The sequence below is a fragment of the Xiphophorus maculatus genome, chromosome 9 (genome assembly GCF_002775205.1).
Source record: "Xiphophorus maculatus strain JP 163 A chromosome 9, X_maculatus-5.0-male, whole genome shotgun sequence".
In the NCBI taxonomy this organism is placed as follows: Eukaryota; Metazoa; Chordata; class Actinopteri; order Cyprinodontiformes; family Poeciliidae; genus Xiphophorus; species Xiphophorus maculatus.
Window position 1 is genome coordinate 19,425,793 of NC_036451.1, and position 20,696 is coordinate 19,446,488.

Genomic DNA, 20,696 nt, shown 5'->3' on the forward strand with positions numbered 1-20,696 from the left:
AGCCGTTGCTGTCAACTCCAATGCTGGCTTTAACAGTGGACCGAATCCTTTATGGAGCCATGCAGTGCTCCGGCAGACAAAAGCAAAAGCCAGCAGCCAACTCAGCATTCAAAAGTAACATTTACACAGGGGACCGAGAACATACTTTGGAACCCTACAGCTACAGAGCCAGCTTGTCAAAGCTTGTGCTCGAACTGCAAGCTGGCAGACCTTGTAAACTAAGGACACCACCAGGTCACAGGTGGCATTGCAAGAACACAGTTGTGTGAAAAAGGGTTCAGTTTAATCAAAAATAAATGTGTTTTAATCGGTTCTGCAGGGGAAAAAAGTGCATACAAGTAAACCATGAGAGCAAGGGAGACCTGAGTCTTTCTTTGAAGGTTAGCATATTGGCAGAAAGTTGAGAGGAAGAAAAAAAAATGTGGTTGCAAAAATTGCACATGGACTGCCCCTAGTGGGCAGATATCAGAGCATTCCCCCTCCTCAATGTGTGGATTTTCTTCAGGTACTCTGGTGTCCTCCCACAGACCAAAAATATGCATTTCTGATTAACTGGCCACTGCAAATTGCCCTTAGGAATTAGTGTAAGTGTGAATAATTAGTTGTCTCATCCCATGATGTCTGTTGATCTCAAACCTACAAAGATATAGTGTAAGGACAATGCATGAATGGAAGAGTTCAAAAGCAACTGAGATAATCCTACAGCTGCATAGTCATCTTGTCAAAACTGTCTTTATACTGCAAGCTGGCAGATTTTATGAACTCCAACAGGACACAGGGGATACTGCAGAAAAATGATTAACTTCAGACCAAACCAAAAATTATTGACTTTACAGGCCTTAAGTAAAATATGACAGAAAGAAAGACTGCACCACAATTCTATGTAACTGATTCTGTTTTTCTTTTTGCATTTTAATTCTGTGGCTTTACTGTGATGTCCAACAAGATGATGACATCTCAGTAAATAAGATTATTATTGAAAACTTCATTTCAGTAATTTAACTTGTAATTACATACTACTAATAAAACTAAATTAGTTGGATTCTTGGTGTTTAAGTCACTTCTGTTTCAAAGTCATCAAAAACACTTTACCTGGGCAGGTGTAGACGGTTTTATGACTGTGACATTCTAATCTTCCAACAGCCTGAATTTTGGGTTTTCACTAGCTGTAAGCTATAATAACCCAAATTAACTTTTAAAAAGAACATTTAAAACGTATCACAATGTGTAATACTTCTGCGCAATATGAGATTTACTTTTTGAATTCATGCCAAGACAACTGTCTCTAATCAAACAACAGTGACAAATGGAAATAGGCTACATTCCACTATGGAGTGTTCAACCATTTAATACAGATAATTAAAGATACAGCACAACACATATTAGTTCACTTTTCTTACAATAACTCAAAGTAACCTACTTAAACACAACAAATGTAAATCATATTACAGTTAAAACATCTATACAAAGTATTTACAAAATATAAAAGACATATATACACTCTTTAAATATATTATTTTATAAAGATTTGTTTAAAACTGGAAGCTGAACAGCTTGAAGAGGGAGTGTTTCACAGAATGAGTGTTGAAAAATCACATATTACTTAAGGATAGGTAGTTTTTTCCATATACAGTTGTTGGATCCTGTGTATTTGTATGCCAATTTGTGGAACAACAGATTAAAGCATTAAAAAACAAACAAAAAACCCCCATTAAATTCCCAACAATTGTTGCAAATACAGTAAGTGCTACTGAGATAACCGGATTAAACAGGATTTGAAAGCAACGTTGCTCGTCCATAAAAAATATGGCGAATGGAGTGATTTTCAACTTTTCTCGATGTGGAGTGTTTAAGAGCTGAGAACATCGCCAGGAAAATGATATTTACAAAAAGCTGTTTCTATTACTTTGTGGTCAGTTCAGACAACTCTGGATTTAATGTTCATAGGAGCCTTTATGCAAAATATTTTTTTTTTCTTCAAATGACTCAATATTGCTATAAATCCCCCAGAAATGTGTCATCTTTTCAAACTGACATCCTTCAGAGAAAAATGGAAGAACCTGAAAGTGCCACTCCCACGCCCCTGTGACGATTAAAAGACAACTATAAATCGTGGATATAGTCACTCTTTCCTCAAGCTGGTTATCCTTCCATGTCTTCTTTTTTGAGTTTTTACAACTGCAGCAAAGTAAGGAGGAGGAGTGGCAGCAAGGAGCCGTTGGACGTTGCAGCCAGTGTCTGTGTTGCTCCTCCGTTAAGAACCCGAGGAGTCCTTGGAGAGTTTTGCTTCAGCTTACTGGGCGGCAGTGCCTTTAAGTCCTCCAGAGCGCCGTACGCCGCCATGGAGAACTCCGGGTCTCCTGTTGTCAGCAAGTCAAACACACAGGACTGGAAGTACAGGTCCTCCACCTGCAGGGTCTCTCTACACTTGGCCGTAGCGCGCTCCACCGTGTAGACCTGGTGCGGGGGCCGCAGAGGACCCAGCTCTGTGTTTGTGGCCTGCAGGCGGGGCTGCTGGCTCTGGCGGCTCAGCGTGTGCTCCTTGATGAGCTCGTTGCGCGGGCAGCCGTGCAGGCACAGCTGCAAGCCGCCGCTGTCCTCGGAAAAGTCCAGGGTGTCCTCCGGCATGCGGATGGCGAAGGTCAGGTAGCTGCCCACGCGCCTGATGATGATGGAGGTGCCGATGTAGCGGGCCTGTATCTTCACCTGTCGGCCCACTCCGGAGCTGCCGCCTCGCTCCATGATGGTCAGGCTGCTGCTCTCACCGCCGCTCCGCGTTCCATCCTGAAAGGCCAGAGGCAGGTCCTCAGTGGTGGCCTGGTACACCTTCTGCTCTGTGCAGCCTTGATATGTCTTGAAGATCACCGTGATCTGAAAATGAGGTCAGAAAGTAGATTGTTTAATTAACACATTTAAACACTGTCAAACTTTTAATGTATATTTTTGGAAAGAAAAGGGTTCTGAAAGATTTCAAAAAAGAAAAAAAAAGAAAAAAAGAAAATTCTAAGCCACAAGGTGGCAGCAGAAAACAAAGTATTTCCTGGTTGAGTCAGCTACATTGGTGCATAAGCCTGATTATTTTATCTTTAAACTTTAAGTGTCTGTGCTTTTTACTCTGATATAATCTTGCCTCAAATACAAAACATTTAAATATCTAAAATATTAAGTTTTACAACTTCAACTACTTCAATTTTTTGGTTAAAAAACAGCTTTCCCCCCCAAGTTTAGAAGTAAAAGACAATCCTACTGGCAGTACTGTATTTTATAATTTCCTGTGTGGTAACTGAAAAGGATTCTCAAAGAAATTACTTGCGTCACAAAATATGACAGACAAAGAACCGTACCTCACAACTGCATTGGATTTCAAACATAACGTGGTTCTAAAATCCTTTATGCAATATGATTTTTTTACTCAGTTGGGTCTTTAAAAAGGACTTCTTATGCTTCCTTGAACAAGTTAGTTTAGGTCTCCAAGTTACACAAAATGTGTTCATTACGTTTTTTCCAAAAAAATCATTCTTAGATAATGACATTTTATTCTACTCAGTTCTCCCTATTTTGAGCTCCTTGCAGAATGAGCTGCTTTAGGGCCTCTTGTCACTTTAAATCCATGCAAGCTGTTTTTGGCCACACTTTACGTGAACTTTATACACCTGAATATGGCTGCAAAGATTTGCAATTGTAGTCCCCTGCACAACCATCAAGGATGCAGCAAGCGGCATCTGCATGGTGACTCGACAGCGACATGCTTGTCTTTTCCAGCAGCCATTGTACAGAGGAGAAACTAGCTGAAAAAGCGAGCTCAAATGCCGCTTGGGTTGCTAGGCAATTTCCTAGGCTAGGCTGGGGTTACTAAGTGACGAGGCATTGCCAGCCGTTTGTGACTTAATAATTGGCCAGTTTTTTAAAATGGCTCCTTTTCCAGATACCAAAAAACATTAACTTATTGCCAGGAAATAGCTGGGTGGTTCTTTTTAAAGCACTTGGATTGTTTCAAGAAGCTGCAGAGACCCGAATGGTAAGATCAAAATGAGCAAAAAGTATATTTTGCATATCGGACCTCCTTTAACATCTGTATAAAAACCCCCCCCAACAAAAATTATATTAAAAACCACAAAGAAAGTAGTTAGTCCAACCATTCAAGATGCAAGAGAACATTTAAAGGCTTCCAAAAAAAATTGCCCAAATGGCCTGTTTAAAAACCCGATTAAAAACTCCTTTCTGCCAGTCAATTCCTCCTTTATTTTTCCAAATTATGCCATATTTACACAAAAAGCACCAAGTTAATTATTTGACCAGAGGGGTGAAAAAACATTTCTGATCGTGGTGGCGGAGGAAAATGTTGGAGTGAGCGTTAATCACTACCATATGACCACCCATGTGTTAAAGGTAGAGCACTCATGCATGCCTGTGATTCAACACCAGTGAAAGACCCTCTCAGACCCCCCACCCCTTCATGAATCTAAAAGAGCTCCAAGACGCAAGGAATGCTTCAGACTAGAGAGGCACAATGCAACAGTGATTAACTACACATGTTTGATGCCACTAATGGCAGTGCTGGTGCTGGCATGCTAGCATTTGAAAACCACCCTGCTTGTATAAGCCTTTACTTTCAAACATGTCGTTAACAGAGGTCGTTTCAAATTTACATGAATTCAAATGACACCAGCTTTGGTTCTCTAAATGGCGCCAAACATTTGCAATTGTAGGGAATCCAACAGATTTTTGAGTAAAACAACTGTTCTGTTTCTGGATGTTATAGACCAAAAAGTTTAGACCCTACTAATAATCCAATCTCCTCCTCACCTTGCTGGTTGCTGTTGCACTGGAGCCCAGGACAACGGGGACGTTGGTCACCTGCACCGACAGGAAGCGGTTGTCGATCAGAGGCCATGCCCCCTCCACTTTGCAGGTCTGAAACTCATCCCGAAACGTCCGTAGGTGCGGGTCTCCAAATAATCCACAGTGGGCGTACTTCTTCTGCTGACCCACCGAGCCCGACAAGAGGACCCGATTCTCGTAGTCGCAGAGCTCCGACACCCCGGGCCGAGATGTGCTGGGCACCTTGGCGGAGGAGGTGGGGCCGTCGCTGGAGCAGTTATGCTGGGAGAATAGCTCCTTAATACGGAAAACGGCCGAGTGGTAGACCAGGTCACCCCGGCAACTGCGTGCCTGGCGCCGGGTGCACAGTGCGTAGGCCCGTAAGGCGATGCAGTAGTTCATACCCAAAGCCACTTCTTCCTGAACGCCATTGGGAGGTGACGTTGAAGCCACGTAGTCTGCATTGCACCGCTGGATTCGACACTGCTGGCAGTGAGCTGGAAAACACAAAAAGGATAATTACCAAGAAATAGTAATAACCTGATTTGTCCTGAATAGTGGCTAATGAGTGAGTGCAGTGTAAATGTTTGGTTGTGTTTTGGCCTCTCATTTACACAGTAACGGCGTTTTTGCCAAACAGCAATGCAAAGCTTTGACATCAGGCTCCAGAGAGAGACTTTCTAGAAACACAGTGAGAATCATTTCCATGTAAACCAAACACATTTGGAAACGATGATGTCGGTCAGGTCATCTTGTGTTTGCGCACTGAGGTTTGGTTTTCACCGGCGCACAGAACAACAACGACCATGACATACCTCTGTGTCTGCATCTCTTCAGATTATTTGGCGTGTTGAACCAAAATCTGCTCATTGCGGATTATTGATATTGTCAGCAAAGGTCCATAGATTACATACACCAGATAAGCAAAGAGTTACAAAAACATGCCTCAGGGTCTGAAAGTTCACAAAGTTTAACTGGCTCCTACAGGCCTTGCATGCAAACTACATTTTCACGTTTTGCAGGCGGAGCGTTTGTGTTTTTAAACCACTACCATACTTTTTTTGTTTGTTTTTTTTTCCTTTTTTTTGATACGCAATGGAACAGGTTTTTGGAAATGTTAAAATTTCAGATTTTTTTTCCCCAATCATACTATGGCTGAGCACACTCAGGTCAAGCAAACAGCAACACTGTTTGGTGTGGAAGTTGTTACTAAATAAAGAAGTGTTTAAAAATTAATTCAGACACTGCACTTTCTTAAAGAAAAAAATGCATTTATGAAGGGCTAGACTTGAACAGACAACAGAATACGACATAAAATTTACTGTTTTATCATTTGAGTCTCAAACCCATTTGTCATTATTCATGCTGGATCTGCACTTTTTTGGAAATCTGATTGTTGCATTTTCTTTATAGAATATACAGAGACTCTTGCTTTAGTAATGATAACCATACAATGGAAATGCTGGAACTAGTTTAAATTGTCAGTGCTGTAATGATTTCTTTGCTTTAAAATAATAATAATAATAATAATAATAATAAAATACTTTTGTGGTGACTGCTCTTTCACACACCTAGTGTGACATTATCGCTACTTTTAATATAAATAATTACGTACTGCTCATAGCAGAAAATAAAAGCTGAATGCTGCTAATGAAAGTTCTTTGCAAATATTGCTAAAACCGGTATTGGCAGGTCAGATTTTGACAATAATCAAAGATAAGAAATCCCTCACAAAACTCTAATCATAGAACCTGTAACAATAATAAGTGATTACACTGTAAACAAATCCTCTGTTGATTCTTCATAAGAAATACTTCTCCTAAAAAGTGTTTTAAATCTATAAATGTATAGAGCAATCATCTATCTGATATTTACTGATGCCAGGCCTGACACAAAAAAGATCCATACTTCTAAACTGTCATCTTATTTCAGTAAAATCCAAAAAGTGTGAGCTCACAAGCCCCAGAACTCCCACTGTGCTTCAAGTTCAGTTAAAGCATATTTCCTTCAACAGAAACAGCTTCACTGCAGAAAGAATCTTACCAAGGCTAGTTGGCCTCGGGGTGTTTGAAGTTGCTTCAGCTGAATGTTTGGTAACTGAAATATATCAAACTAAGCTACGTTGCAGTGCAAGATTGAAGGTATTGGGGTTGCAAAATTTAAACGGATCAAAAGAAGAATACTACAAAGCTCAGCAACTCCGGGTCCCACCTGGAAGTTGGGAAGCAAAGGAAACACATAAAGTGATATTTAGCAGGAGGAACCCAAATCCAGTGCTTCAGGTTTAGTAATGGCTCACAAACTGATTATTTGTTACCAGGACACAAAGAAATACACTTACTACTTGGAGGAATAAAAAAAAAAAAAAAAAAAAAGGGTGCAAAGATTTATCAGGGTTATTTCAGGTTTATGGCTGTTTTTGGAGGAGATGTCTGTGCTGACTGGGATAGCTGCGAGCTGGAAATATTTCCATTCTGGAACAGAATCAGCCAGAATCTCAAACACATGCATCACTTTTTACTGCGAGGCTCGAGGCAGCTCTGACAGGGTACACTCCAAGCACTGCAACAGAATACTCTGTTCACTCCCAAAGCTCCAGCTAATGTTCCGACAGCCCAAACAAAGACGGCAAACTGGACGTGTCGCGTCTGCGCGCTTGCCGCCACAGCGAGCACCAGAACATATTAATGTATTTCACAGTCACTTAAAACCAAGCTTGAATAATTCTGTGAAGCAGAGTGAGAGGTCATGTTAAATGCATCCCTCTTCTGAATTCCAGCCTCGCTGCGAGGTCACTGGAGTCTGCTGAGACTGACAGTTTTTGACAATCACAGCCTGCACAGCCATTTTCACCCTGCATCTCCCTGAAGGGTCTTTATGCTCTGGCACTTAAATACCTAGCAGAAAGTGTGAAAACCTCACGGGAAACAAATGTGGGGACCAAAAAATAAATAAATACACAAAATAAATGTTGAAACAAACAGCAATTTTTAATTTGATCTCTGTTATATAAAGAGATAAAAGTTTGTTTTAGTCCATCATTATACTGATGGCAGATAATTTAAAGATCAGAGAAACTCACTGTTTTCCTGAGACAATGTACTAGAACTACAACGTAATGAAAAGAAACAGAAATGTTGAGTTCAAATAAACATATACAAGTTATCTAAGCTGTAAACACGCAAGTGTTTTCTTATAAGTTTATGAAAATCTTAAAAAAACAGCAATAAACACGTAAAAATGCATTTCAAAGGCTAAGGGATGGGGCTACTTGCAATGCAGATGGTTTAGCTTTCTTTTTTTTAAATAGGTATCTGACAATGATGATAATCAACTTCCTCTCTTCTAAATGATCTGCTTAATCAATCCATCATTACTCATTCTAGCAAATGTCTTGCTCAAAACAAAGTAGGGATTAGAGCACTTAAAATTTGTGTTTTATATCATGTGATGCTGAAAAACTAAACAATAATCTGAAAGCCAATTAGGGATAAGTACATTTTAATGATCTTCAAATAAGACCCATCGTTTACACTATCCTTAACATAATATCAAGTAATGCTACACCCCCACTTTCACAAAAAAACAAGCAAGTTTCGTCAAATTATTACAAATGACAAAATTAGTCTGAAATAGACAGAGGTGGTTATCGGAATCAAGGCACAGAATGGTGTTATAAAATTAAGTTTCAAAACTGCAAATAAGTTGTGTGTCACACACTTCCTACATCTGCAGTGTTTTTAATGGGATGCCAGAGCAAATGCTGGAGTGAAAGGAGTTTCCTCTGACTAATGCAGCAATGCCCCTCCCCCACAAGTTGCTGCAAAAGACCAGTCAGCTGGCTCAAAGAAGGCAAAGAGCACTCTACACTCACATAAAATGACGTTAACATATTTCTGATTGCAACAAACAGTGTGGAAGCTACAGGAGCACCACTATTATTAAATTAATGCTAGTGCACTTTGCAAAATGAGAGGAACATGAATATTAAGCAAGTGACTGGATGCTCTACCTAAGCAGATAGCCTGACTAATTCTTACCTTTTTACACTCCAACAAAACAACAAAAAGTTAAAAACCAGCAGAAGCAAACACAATTTTTGAATATGTATTTTCTTTAGATATTTCCTGCCAACATCTGTGTTTGAACATAAAGATAAGAATTACTAAATCTTAGAGAAAATCTCACTATATCTGTTATAATTAATGCCTACTTACTAATACAGTATTGGTGACAATTGTTCACTTTTGAAATAAAAGCAATTACATACCACGGTACACATGTATGGAGGACCAAAACTGACATAATAAGAAATAAAAGCATATAAGTAATGTGGCACACAATTTGGAAGTTATTGAAGGAAACATTATATTATTTAATATTAAAATTATTTAAAATATTGAATATGACTAGGCCTGTCGCGATAAACGATAAATCGATTAATCGTACGATAAATGAAAACTATCGACGTCATTTTAATTATCGGCATTATCGTCTCTTCCGGCCCTTTTCTCTTTCTGTTAATGACACTGAATGAAAAAAAGGCTCAACTCCGGTGCTCTCCACTGACTCCTCCCTTCCTAATTTCCTCAGTGTAAAGCCCAGCGCACACTACACGATCTTAGACCGGCTGATTGTCGGCCCATTTTCAAAACCTGACAGACCACACATTAGCCGACAGAAATCCACCGGGTTCGGTCCTGCCATGTGGTGTCCAACAATGGGCACAAAATAATGGCTACAAGTTCAGTGAACTCATTTTAAAACCAGGCATTAATCAATGCTTTACTACAATCTACCTGCAATGCATGTGGCTCTAGTGTCAGCGTAAAGTCCTGACTGAATGAAAATCATTAGAACCTATTTATGCCACGTTAACGAAGAACAGCTGAAAAGTTACCGGTTTCGCTCCAACTCCTCCTCTTGTCATTTCTATATTCTTTGCATGTTGAATAAACATTAATGTTGTTTCCACATATCATCTCCAATGTCCGCTGGACTTCGGTTGCGCCGTGTCAGCTGTTTGGGATTCCCCTCCGTAATTTCCCCTCAGGAAACACGGAGGAGAATCCGCGCTTTCTGATTGGCTACCTGTCACATTCAACAGGCTGCGTTAAGCTCCCAGTCGGGAAAACCCCTGATTTAGATCGGAGGACGATCTACCGTAACACACCACACAATCTTAGAAAGACCAACGTTTTAAGATTGTTGTAAAGGGAAAAATAGGAGCAAAAAATCTGTAGTGTGAACTATTGCATCAGGTAGTCAATGTGCCCATCTTCTCTATTTAAATCTAATTATTACTGAAGGGCAACATAATATACACACTTCATAATCTGCACTCTTTTGGTTGAATGCAGTATTTATTTCCACTTTGGCTTTATGTTTAGTTATTTTTTTCAAGTGCGTTTTTTGTTAATGGAGACCATTTTATTTTCGTTTTTGGTTGTTTTGTTTATTTTGTTTATCAGCTCCAGTGTTTAAGTGTTCTTTTGAAAATAAAGTGTATCTATCTTTGGCAAGAAATCGCATGGATTATTATGTCATTTCCATTAAATCAGTGTAAAAAGGTCTTCAAACAATATTATCGTTTATCGCAATAATTTTTGAGACAATTAATCGCTCAGCAAAATTTGCTATCGTGACAGGCCTAAATATGACTTGAGATTTTAATAGAGGGTCTCATGTAAAAGCATGAATTACCACTTTTTTGTATCAGTTGGTCACAGGGCAAGGCATTTATAAACATTTGTTTGACAGGAGTGTTTGGCTTGGAAATTTGTTGACAGTCCCTAAGTGAACCTCCGAGCGCTGGCCGAAATTAACGTTCATAAATCGGATCAACCTTGAGCAAAATGCCGCTTGCTCGGCAGACATTGGAATATCCAATATCCAGCTCGAAACTAACTTAACTGCGGTTGGTAACACAATAAAAACACCAGGATAAAGTTTGTTTTGGTCTGTGGCCTGTAAAAATGGCGCAGAGCAACTGCGCGAGATGTAAACGCCCCACGTCTTACGCAGTGACGTTGGATCCAAAGCTCTACTGGCCAACAGTAGGAGCTGGACATAGAAAGCAGATCTCCTCATTAACATAAAGATGCACATGGAGAAGGATGAGTCGAAAAAGGACAAGTAAAAAAAAGTACAAGTTGAAAAAGGACAAGTAGAAAAAGGACAAACAGAAAAAGGAGAGGAGGCAATGACAAAAGAAGGAGGGCTTATATAAGGAAAAGACAAAACAAAATATCTACTTTTCTTGACAAAAATGCATGTTTAGGGGAAATGAAAAAGAAAATATATACATTTCTTGACGGAAACTCGTCTAAGGACAAGGAAAAACTAAATATATATTTATGCTTTTATTTCTTATGTCAGTTTTGGTCCTCCACACACATGCACCTGACAAAGCATTACATAGAAATCTCATACTTAAAATTATAAAATTCAAAAAAATGTTACGTTTGCCGCAAAATTGAAACTCTGCTGCAGCAACCAACCAGTGGTAAAGTGAAAACGCACATAAATGAAAATATGAATTGTGGTTCTATTATTAATTCTTTATTTTGTGTGTGACATCTTTCTATTGTGAGATTTTAGTTTTGTCGCGTCCAGCCAATCTCCATCCACATCTAGATTATACTCTTATCTGGAACATTAATAAAGGTATTTTGGATCTAAAGAAGAAAAACAGTGTTTTGTTCTTATGTTTTTCCACCTGTAACATTGCAAGAGCTTTAAACAAAACAGCGTGGCAGTGATTGCTAAGCATTTAATTTGATTTTCAAGAAAACTGGGGGGGAATCTCAATGCAAACAAAGAGGGAATCAGAGATTTTTAAAACTTCAAGCGGCGATTGAGGAGCGTCCGTTCAGAGGCCAGAAAGTTCTCAAGCATGGTGGCTAACAAAGTTAATAAATGACGAATTAATACGTAAAATAACAGGCTTAGCTTTCACTGCAACTAATAACAACAGGCGATGGGTAGAAGAGTCACAGCTGTGCTTCATATGATAAGAGATTGAAGCTGATAAGCTGCACGGCGGTGGTTTAAAAACACAAAGTTCCCGTGGGGTTTTTTCTCTGTAAGTTTCCTGCGCCTGTTGCTAGTGAGCTATGCTAGCTGGAAGCTAAGCCGCAACTTGATAACAAGAAAGATAAAAATAAAATAAAATAAAGAAATGCGACAAAACGAGCGTCAGCTGGGACGGAGGGCGACTGTTTAGCTGTTAGAAGCGCATTGTTTATTGTTGCTGCGTGGCGTGGAAACAGTAATGCGTGGTAATAATAAGAGTGAGGATGGATAACTCGTGTTGCTCGGCTAACAGAGCGGACTGTGTTGGGACGCAGCAGCAGAACATTTGTTACTTTGTCTCCGGAGCAGCCGCGGACCCAGAAACCTTTTCAACTAGTTAAGAGGCGACATTATAAAACTTTACAGCAAAGCGTTCATTGCGAGGACAATGTTCAGATTCAACAACTCAACACCAAAAAAAGTTAACTTTCCCCATCGCCACCTCCATTCCGGGGAGACAAGCTTTGCATGCAGCACTGCAGTGGGGGAGCATGGATTGGACAGGAAGAAATGGGGGAGAAAAAAAAAAAAAGCTCCACTTACCTGGCCGAAACAGCAGAGCAAGTAAAACCATCGTGAAGGCTAAACAGTACCAAAGCTGCCGCTTAGCCGTGATTTGAGGTCCGCTTCTCCCCATGCCAATCCATTCAGTTAGAATGGAGTTCCTCGACTGCTTCTCATCGACGCTGCGGCTGCGGGAAATCAGACAAAAATTCGTCTTCCTTCCCAAGCGCTGTCATTCAAAAAGGGGCCCCTGTCTTTAGGGCGGCTCTGCGAGGGAGGGGTCTGGAGCGTAGACGGGGCCCAGAGGTGATTGCTGGCCAATGAAAGACTAATTATTCGCTAACCGCTTGATATTTACTTGCAGTGATTACTGGGGGATGAAGACGGTGGAAAAGTGGTTTGAGCTGCAGTGAGGAGGACGGTGTGAAGTTATAATTGGCTTCGAATTAAACGTAATCAATTCTGAGGGTGGTAAATGTTACACAGCTTCATTTTATTTGTACATATAAGCAACACATTTGCCAAACATAGTATCTTATGTGTGGTACAGCATGCGCTTTGGATTTTATTTTTCTATATTAGATTGTCCTGGAGGCTGAAAAATTGGGTCTGCTGCTGAGCAAAAGGGAGTGCGAATCATCACTTTAGCAAACTTACAATCTTTATTAAAGAGCCATTTCATGAACCATTAAACCCCTGTTAACTTTGTAGTTACTACACTTTTCAAACTACCCTATGAAATTTCAAGCAGCCACACATTCTGCGTATGCCTTGAGCCGGCTCTGTTCTCAGGAGACATTTTTTTTTCCACATGAAGACTTAAGACTCGTATTTTTTATTTTTTTTTATTTTTTTTTGGCTCTCCCTCCAGACTCTCCCACCAAGAACAAATGTGAGTTTTAAGCATCAGCAGGATTTTGTCACCTGTTGTTTTCTCACACCACACTCAGCTTAAATTTTGGGGTTGGACTGCCAGTTGTGAATGCAAAATATCAAATATAGCTGTCTTGTTTTAGATCGGGAACCATTTAAGATTCAGAGTGAAGCCTCTACAGCAGACTTCTCACAGATTTTCTCACTGTAAATATCGGCACACTCTAAAATTTTCCATTACTTTTCCAGTTAGCAGCTTGTATGTTACTCTTTCCCTACGTGGCCAACTTTCCATCTTCCTCTCTCCTTCAGCGACACTCTGTCTTTCATTTGCACAGCTGCTGTGAGGCTGAACCATCTGTGAGGCACACAAACCCACCAGATTTCAGTCTTCTTTTTTTCTTTGCTTGAAATGCATTGTGGGTCTTTTTGTGCCATTCAAGCAAAAAGAGCAAAAAAAAACACAACAACCCACAAGTCAATTACTGCATAAACTTACTCACTCGACTTAAACGTTGTCAAATATCTGTGCTTGAATCTGGAGCTCATGATTTGTTTGGATGCAGCTGGACCATTTGGACTGTAGTTTTAGGTCGTCTTCTGTGCCTTCGCCCGGATTGCATGAGAGAGAAGTGAACCCAGGCGGTTACTGGATCACTGGGTTTTCTGTACACATGCAGGAGGCTCCTTCAGCCATACAATTGTGAGATTCAGGTGGCTCGACAGACCTGTGAAAGGTCCTTACAGGCTTATGTTGGAGTGGGTCCAATATGTCCAGCAGGTATTGATGGGGTGAGCAAGTCTCCACTTTCAACAACAAATGTCTCATTAATGCTACTTATTGCTATATATAGACAGTGCTCAGGAGGTTTCTGAGATTAGTTCTGTTAAAACATTTGAAAACTTACCTGCTGCATATAGAGTTTCTTACATCTTCGTTTTCACAAAAATACAGAATAGTTGAACTCAGAGGTTAACGTTAGCCGTTAGTCTGAGAGGAGCTGAGATTAAAGTGAATGTCTGCTGCTCTAAAACAAAACTACTCTCAAGCACATCTAGTTGGTTTATACAAAATTTCAAGAACCTTTCATTCTCCATTTTGGTTTCCAATGAAAGGTTATTAGAACAGAAGGCGGAGGTAGGAGGTGTTGCACCACTAAGGATCTTCTTCAGGCTTTGCAACTTTTGATTGGAGAATTTACAAACACCTATATGTATATTTTTTAAAATAAATCTTCTAATGAACACTTTATTGTAATCAGGACCACATAGCATAAAACCAAACCAAAACTGAGACTTTACAGGAGGTAAGATAAAGTCAAAGATCAAAACCAATGTGACACAATTTTCAAGAACATTGGTGTAATTATAACAATGTAGTCATTGCTGTAAAAAGTAAAAGAAATTCTGAATTTTTCAACTTGGACAATTTGAAAACTTGCATTTGAGTGGAGCTGCAAAGTTCAAACTAAGTTGTTGGAAAAATAAAAATAAATGGATGTTGTAGCTGTGCTCTTGACTAGTGTTGAGAATAAAATTTCAAGACAAGACCTAAATGACTGATTTAGTTGAAACTGAGAAAGGATCAAAACCTGTTCTAATGTCGTTGTGTCTAACCAGGATATTAGGAATATAGAGTAAAAAGCCAAAATAATATGTTATCCATGTTCATTTGCCAGTTTGTGTTTCATAGATACACTGGTGTTACACCACCTCCTACCTTCATTACATGCATGGCCAATGGTTCCTCTGCACATAACATGGCGACAGTTTATGAACTTCTGAGACGTTTTGTCATTTATTTTTTTTTAGAATAGAGCAGTTTTCAGATTGGAGGAGTTATTTTTGTCATTTCCCTCTCAGACTGCATTTGAACTTCAGCATCTGAATTCAGCTACTCTGGACTTATACTGAATGAAAACGCCACTCATTGCTTTTAACTTGTTAACACAACCTCACTTCAAAAATCTTTCTCTTCTATGGCCAGCCTCAGACTGGACCTGCTTTATCAATCTTAACCCCCCTAAGGAATCTACCTTACTCTGTTTATTCAGCTAATTTTGAGGCTTATTTTCACCCCTGCCCCTCTCCCCCTAAAAGGTAAGGTCATAATTTTCCCACTGATTGCCTGTGGACAGAGCACTAACACAGATTTGTGTTGTTTCGCAGCAAATAAAAAGGTATTTTCTCACCTGCTATCATGTGTGTCTTCAAAACCACAATGGGACATTTTCTGGGAAAGAAAGCACATTGTGTACCTGAGTTTATGATTAGAAATAAATACCACTGGGTAGATAAAACAAGTTAAACATGTGTTACATAAAAAATTAAAAAAAAATTGAAGGCAAAATACTTAAGGGTGTAGTTTTTACTCAATAAGCTGCTTTTTACTGAACAATCTGATGTTCCACACTGCAGCACCAATGGCCACTGAAGCAAACAGTGAATTGATCCAGGTGGATGGTAAGGATGAATTCAGCACATGAAAGGAACTGCCTGTCAAGCCTGATGTGTGGAGAAAGAGGTCTTTCTTCTTTTCTTTCCTTATGAGCGGATTGCATTGCATGCCAGCATATATGTATCACTAAAGCTAAAACAAGTGGGAAAGAGAGCAAGAGCAGGTGGATGGTTATCAGATAAAAAAAAATAGTAATAATAATTAAAAAAAAAGTGGTTTGGTCTCTTAATCTACGGTCTGGAAAGACTAAAAGGACAGGTTCTTCTCAAAGAAGCAGGAAGGCTTGGGCAAACATATGTTTGAAGTAGAAAGGAGCTAAAAGTAACACCACATTGTTAAAAGACGGGACGTGGAGAACGGCAAGCATAGCCAAAGGAGAGCAGAGAAGAAAGAATGGTGGGGATGGGGGGAAGGGTGGTGGAAAAGAGAGAGAAAAAAAGAAGGGAGTGAGGGATTAGGTTTCCTCTGACAGTGTGTCTGGGCAACTCCACATGTTCCTCATTAAGGTCCTCACACTGTGGGACCAGCTCCACACCAGGATGCTTGTTTTTGTTATTAGGCTTAACTTGCTGTGGTCTTGTGGAAGTCCCCAAAAACGAGACCATAACAGAACCATCTTAATAGCTCGCTGTCTACAGAAATGAAAGGAAAATGTTTAAAAAACAAATGACTGAACTGATTTCTCACCATGACAAGTGTTCACATTATGCGCCTTTTACCCCAACTTTTACTCCCTTAAAAATCATCTGTTTGGTTACAAACAAACACGGTAACCTTTAGATCGTTTCATTTTATCCTGGAAATGTATTGTTTGAAATTAATAGCAATACGGTACAGGAGCAGGAAGCTACTTATGTTCCATTCCTCTGATTTTCCTTTAATTTCACGGCCATCTAGATTTGTCAACTGAGACATGTATCATGTTTCTGCCAGTGGCTGATAGCATCAGCGATTGGAATCAGGGAGTAGCATGCTCCCTCTGTGGCCTCTGCAAGCACCACGCTGCAGCAATGTAATAGACACACTTATTGAATTTTACACAGGAACCAGAGCAAATTGGCTGTTTTTGCTCTAGTTTTTTGTTTTGTTTTGTTTTGTTGTTTTAGGGCCCCTGTCTGAAATGAAGCAGCTCATGGCGCAGCTGACGCACAGAATAAGACAGAGATCTAGAAACAGGAGTGTGCCTGGTTAAGGCCGCTCGCTGTGAAAGGGGATCTGTTATCTGTGCAGAGATAAGGGAAACTGTGGTGTGAGTGTATATGAGGCAGAGCTGATAGCATCTTCACTCAAGGATCCCACTTACGGCTCTCTGATTGATAGCTGACAGCACACACTAGGATGCTTTTAGAGTGTTTTTGTAGGTAAACCAAGGTAAGTATCAGGACACAGGCATCTGTTAACTGTGTTCTTTTGGATCTTTTGTTCTTGGTTAAACACATGCTTGTCATCTTCATAAAGAGTGTTTGGCATTCCTGAATGTATGCAAAAGTATGCTGAATGTTTACATGTAATTTCAAGATAACTTCACTAGCGAGAAACAGTTTTTTTATTCTTTTTTTTTTTTTTTCACAAAAGACAAATGTTGCCAGAGCTTCATGCCCCATGCTCACGAATAGACAGTCCACTGACAGGTAACCCCAGCGTTGAGGTCAGAGGGTCATCCCCCCCTGATGAGGGATGATGAGTAAAATAAATGGAGAGCAGCACACAGAGGGACTTCTGATGTCCTCAGCCTAAAGGGAGAGAGTTCAGGGCCATTTGACCTCTGACCCACACCCACATGATTGTGAATGCGTATGCGTGTGTATGGGAGTGTGTGTTTAGGGTTAAAGATCTCCACCATCTCAGGTTTTTCTCATTATTATTCTACTGTGTTTTCTTTTCCTGTTTCTTCAGCAAGCAGGAAAACACTTCAAGGTGGTTTCGACAAGCAGCCCATCAGGCGTATTCCAAAACATTACTTTGTTTGGACAAGCCTTGTCTCTCTCCTGTCAGCTCTCCTCACTGTCAGAATTCAAGATACTTGCACGCCTCTGAACATATCAGCTCAGCACTCATTTACTGACTGTTAGAGTTAATGTAAAAATCAGAACATATTTATCCCTGGTGTTTCAAAGCAGCTAGTAATCATTTATATATATTGTATAAATATAATTGGGTTTAACTGGCTCAGTGCATGTTATATAAGTTGGTGGTGTTTTGCTGTAAAATTTTAGGTGCCAATCATTTTGCCAATCCTCTTTGGTAGTTTTGCAGTTTTGTTGATTCGTATATGACTTTTTTTTGTGTGTGTAGAAAATGGAGACGTTTGCTAACGGGATGTTTAAATGAACTATAAGTCAGTTTGCAGCTCTTGGTCAGTTGCGTCGTTTTTCAGTTTGCAGTCTGCTCACTTCCATTTTCTATCCATAAACAAACCCTGTTATACTCATACACTTTAACCACTGCACAATTTATTTGTTTATTGTCAACAAGCATTTTTATGAATTATGGCAATATAAGGTCATAAATCACATTTAGTTTTTACTACAGTTATAGGTAAACTGTATTAAGCTCTATTTCCATATCACCTTAATTCTAACCAAAAAAAAACTGAGTGGCCTCCTGTTTGTGGATACCATTAGACTCATATAACTATATTTTCTCAAAGCAGACAATGACCACATATTTAAAAAGAAATTTGCTTAAGTTATTTTTTTCTAAAAACATATTTTAGGGTAATACTCCTCCTGGTGAGTGCAAATAATACACATGAAACATCCAGCGACAGATGGCTACATTTCCCACCTAAAATAGTTACGCTTGACCAAAACTGCAAAGTCATTTTGTCATATTCAGTTATTTCAGGTAAAGGAGGAAAATGATCAGCACCCCTAGTTTGCTTCCGCCAAAGGGACATTTGTATCCATATCCTCCTCAGCAAACAACAAGACAAAGCAGGTACAGTGGACCACCACCTGTTCACAGATTATTCTGATGAATATAACTCCAAATTATTTGTGGAAAATGTTCCCATTTGCAGATTTGTTTTTTTTTTAGAGCATAGTACTGGAAAGAAAATGCAGCTTGTTAAGCTGCATTGTCAAGCAGCAGGTGCAATGCTGCTTGACATGCTACTGGCTAACATTTGCAAAGCAGTCAATACCTCTAATATTCCTCGCCACTGATTGGCTCTATTCCCAAAAGTGGAGATTAGCAGAACCGTGGACTGAAGCTTCTTCTCTCCTGCTCTGCCGTCTTTTTCATTAGCACTGCATTCCTCTCATTCATATAGATCAAGAGGCTGGATTGCTTGCTGTCTCATATTGCTCCAAATGAGCAACTGTTGCAGATCCATGATTTGAAATAAGAAGTTTGGTTAGATTTAAAAATTCAGTTGCAGTGTCAGTGTGAATGAAACCAAATGGAGGTGTGAAAATATTCAGCATTTCTCACCCAATTAAACAAAAATAGCCTGGACTGTTGAGGTGTGAAAGCACCAGAGAACTGCAGTGACAGTGACAGAACTGTGTTTAGAGAAGAGTGGCGTCTTGGGAGTCACCATGTTTCCATGACAACTATTGTTTAAAGGCTTTTGCACAAATTTTTTGTCAGGAGTGCCAATTAGTGTAGATGGTGCTTTAAGTCTCTTTACAATTACAACTCTATGTTTGCTTCTGATTTAACAAAAGAATAAGCAATTTGCTTATTCTGCAATGTATTAATGTGCATAAAAATCTCCATTTATTTTGCCTCTGTGGTTCTTATTTTCCATAAATACCCATCTGCACATTCCGTGCATTGACTTCTATACCCAAATCTTATGCTAGAGTTGTGTCAAAGCCCTCCTTTAGTCGGCAACAGTTGGTCGCCTATTGTTTTTACCCTTCCCCCCTGGACAACTGTCCTGAACCAGGAATAGATGGGTGCCAGTGACAGAGACAAGTGTAAGTATGACCATATTTTTTTATAGCACATTATCACTCAAAATTCTGACCTTTCCCACATATAAAACCAATATGAGGTTGGAGGAAAGTGAAGACATTCAATTTACTAGTGTCGTATATCCTGAGCAAAACTCAGTGAGGTGCTGGAAAAGTCTTTCTGTCTGTTTCCATTCCGCTTTCCATCGCAGCAGATGTTTCCCACATTCTCAGCACACGAGCCGCTCCTTTTATTGTGATAGAGAGTCATGCGTATTGGAATTCAGCCCAAACACAACAATCTTATCAACACTTTGTCACGTCATAAAACATATTAAATTCACTACAGCCGTGGATTAAGTACTCCAACAGTGACAATGAATGGCCTTTTATATTAAGAAATTATTGCTCTAAACCACAGAATTATCTCAAAATCTTAATTAGCAGCCTCAGGTGAGAAGCAATCTGGAAACATTATGAGTCATACCAGTGAGAAGCACAAAAAAAAGGAAAAAAGAAGCTTACCTTGGATAAGTTTCTGAGCTGTAGGGACTTTTCTGACAAGCGCTTGAAATGGCAGCCACCCTTTAACCCTCGCTCCCCCTACAACTTCAGCTGGCCAACTAAGAACCCGGGCAACTAGCAGGGGCAGATAGCCATTTGGAATCGAGGCATATGACAACAGCTGTCCATTTCACGATTCGGCACTTTGATTAGAGTTAGATGATAGTGAGCTATGCGGCCTGATTCCTAAATATCTGGGCAGGGCATTTTGGAGAAAAGAAAGCAAAGTGAGAGCATCTAATGGAAAAAAAAGCACTAAGCACAATCACATGCCACAAACCCTTCCTTTAATACAGTTACATCATCTTGCAGAAATATTCCTACCTCTTCAACTTCATCAAAGCAAAATTCAAGTGTTTATTGGGATTGTGTGGGACTGAGCGACACAAAGTAGCACATAATTGTGAAGTGGATTGATGAGGACACATGCTCATCGGATACTTTTTGAAAATAAAAATCTAAAAACGGCTTGTCAGTTATATCTATTCTCAAATAAATAC

At 39.7% G+C, this 20,696-nt stretch overlaps 1 protein-coding gene across 1 annotated transcript; it reads right to left on the reverse strand.

Annotated features, from left to right (window-relative positions):
• Positions 1-1,313: 1,313 nt before the first annotated feature.
• Positions 1,314-20,241, reverse strand: LOC102233636 (repulsive guidance molecule A-like). Its single transcript, XM_005795720.3, has 5 exons — positions 20,158-20,241; positions 15,465-15,505; positions 12,439-12,587; positions 4,807-5,318; positions 1,314-2,871 (listed from the first exon to the last, which is right to left on the reverse strand). The coding sequence occupies exons 2-5, from the start codon at positions 15,500-15,502 to the stop codon at positions 2,173-2,175; spliced, it is 1,398 nt and encodes a 465-aa protein (XP_005795777.2). The 5' UTR covers positions 15,503-15,505; positions 20,158-20,241; the 3' UTR covers positions 1,314-2,172.
• Between the last annotated feature and the right edge of the window lie 455 nt (positions 20,242-20,696).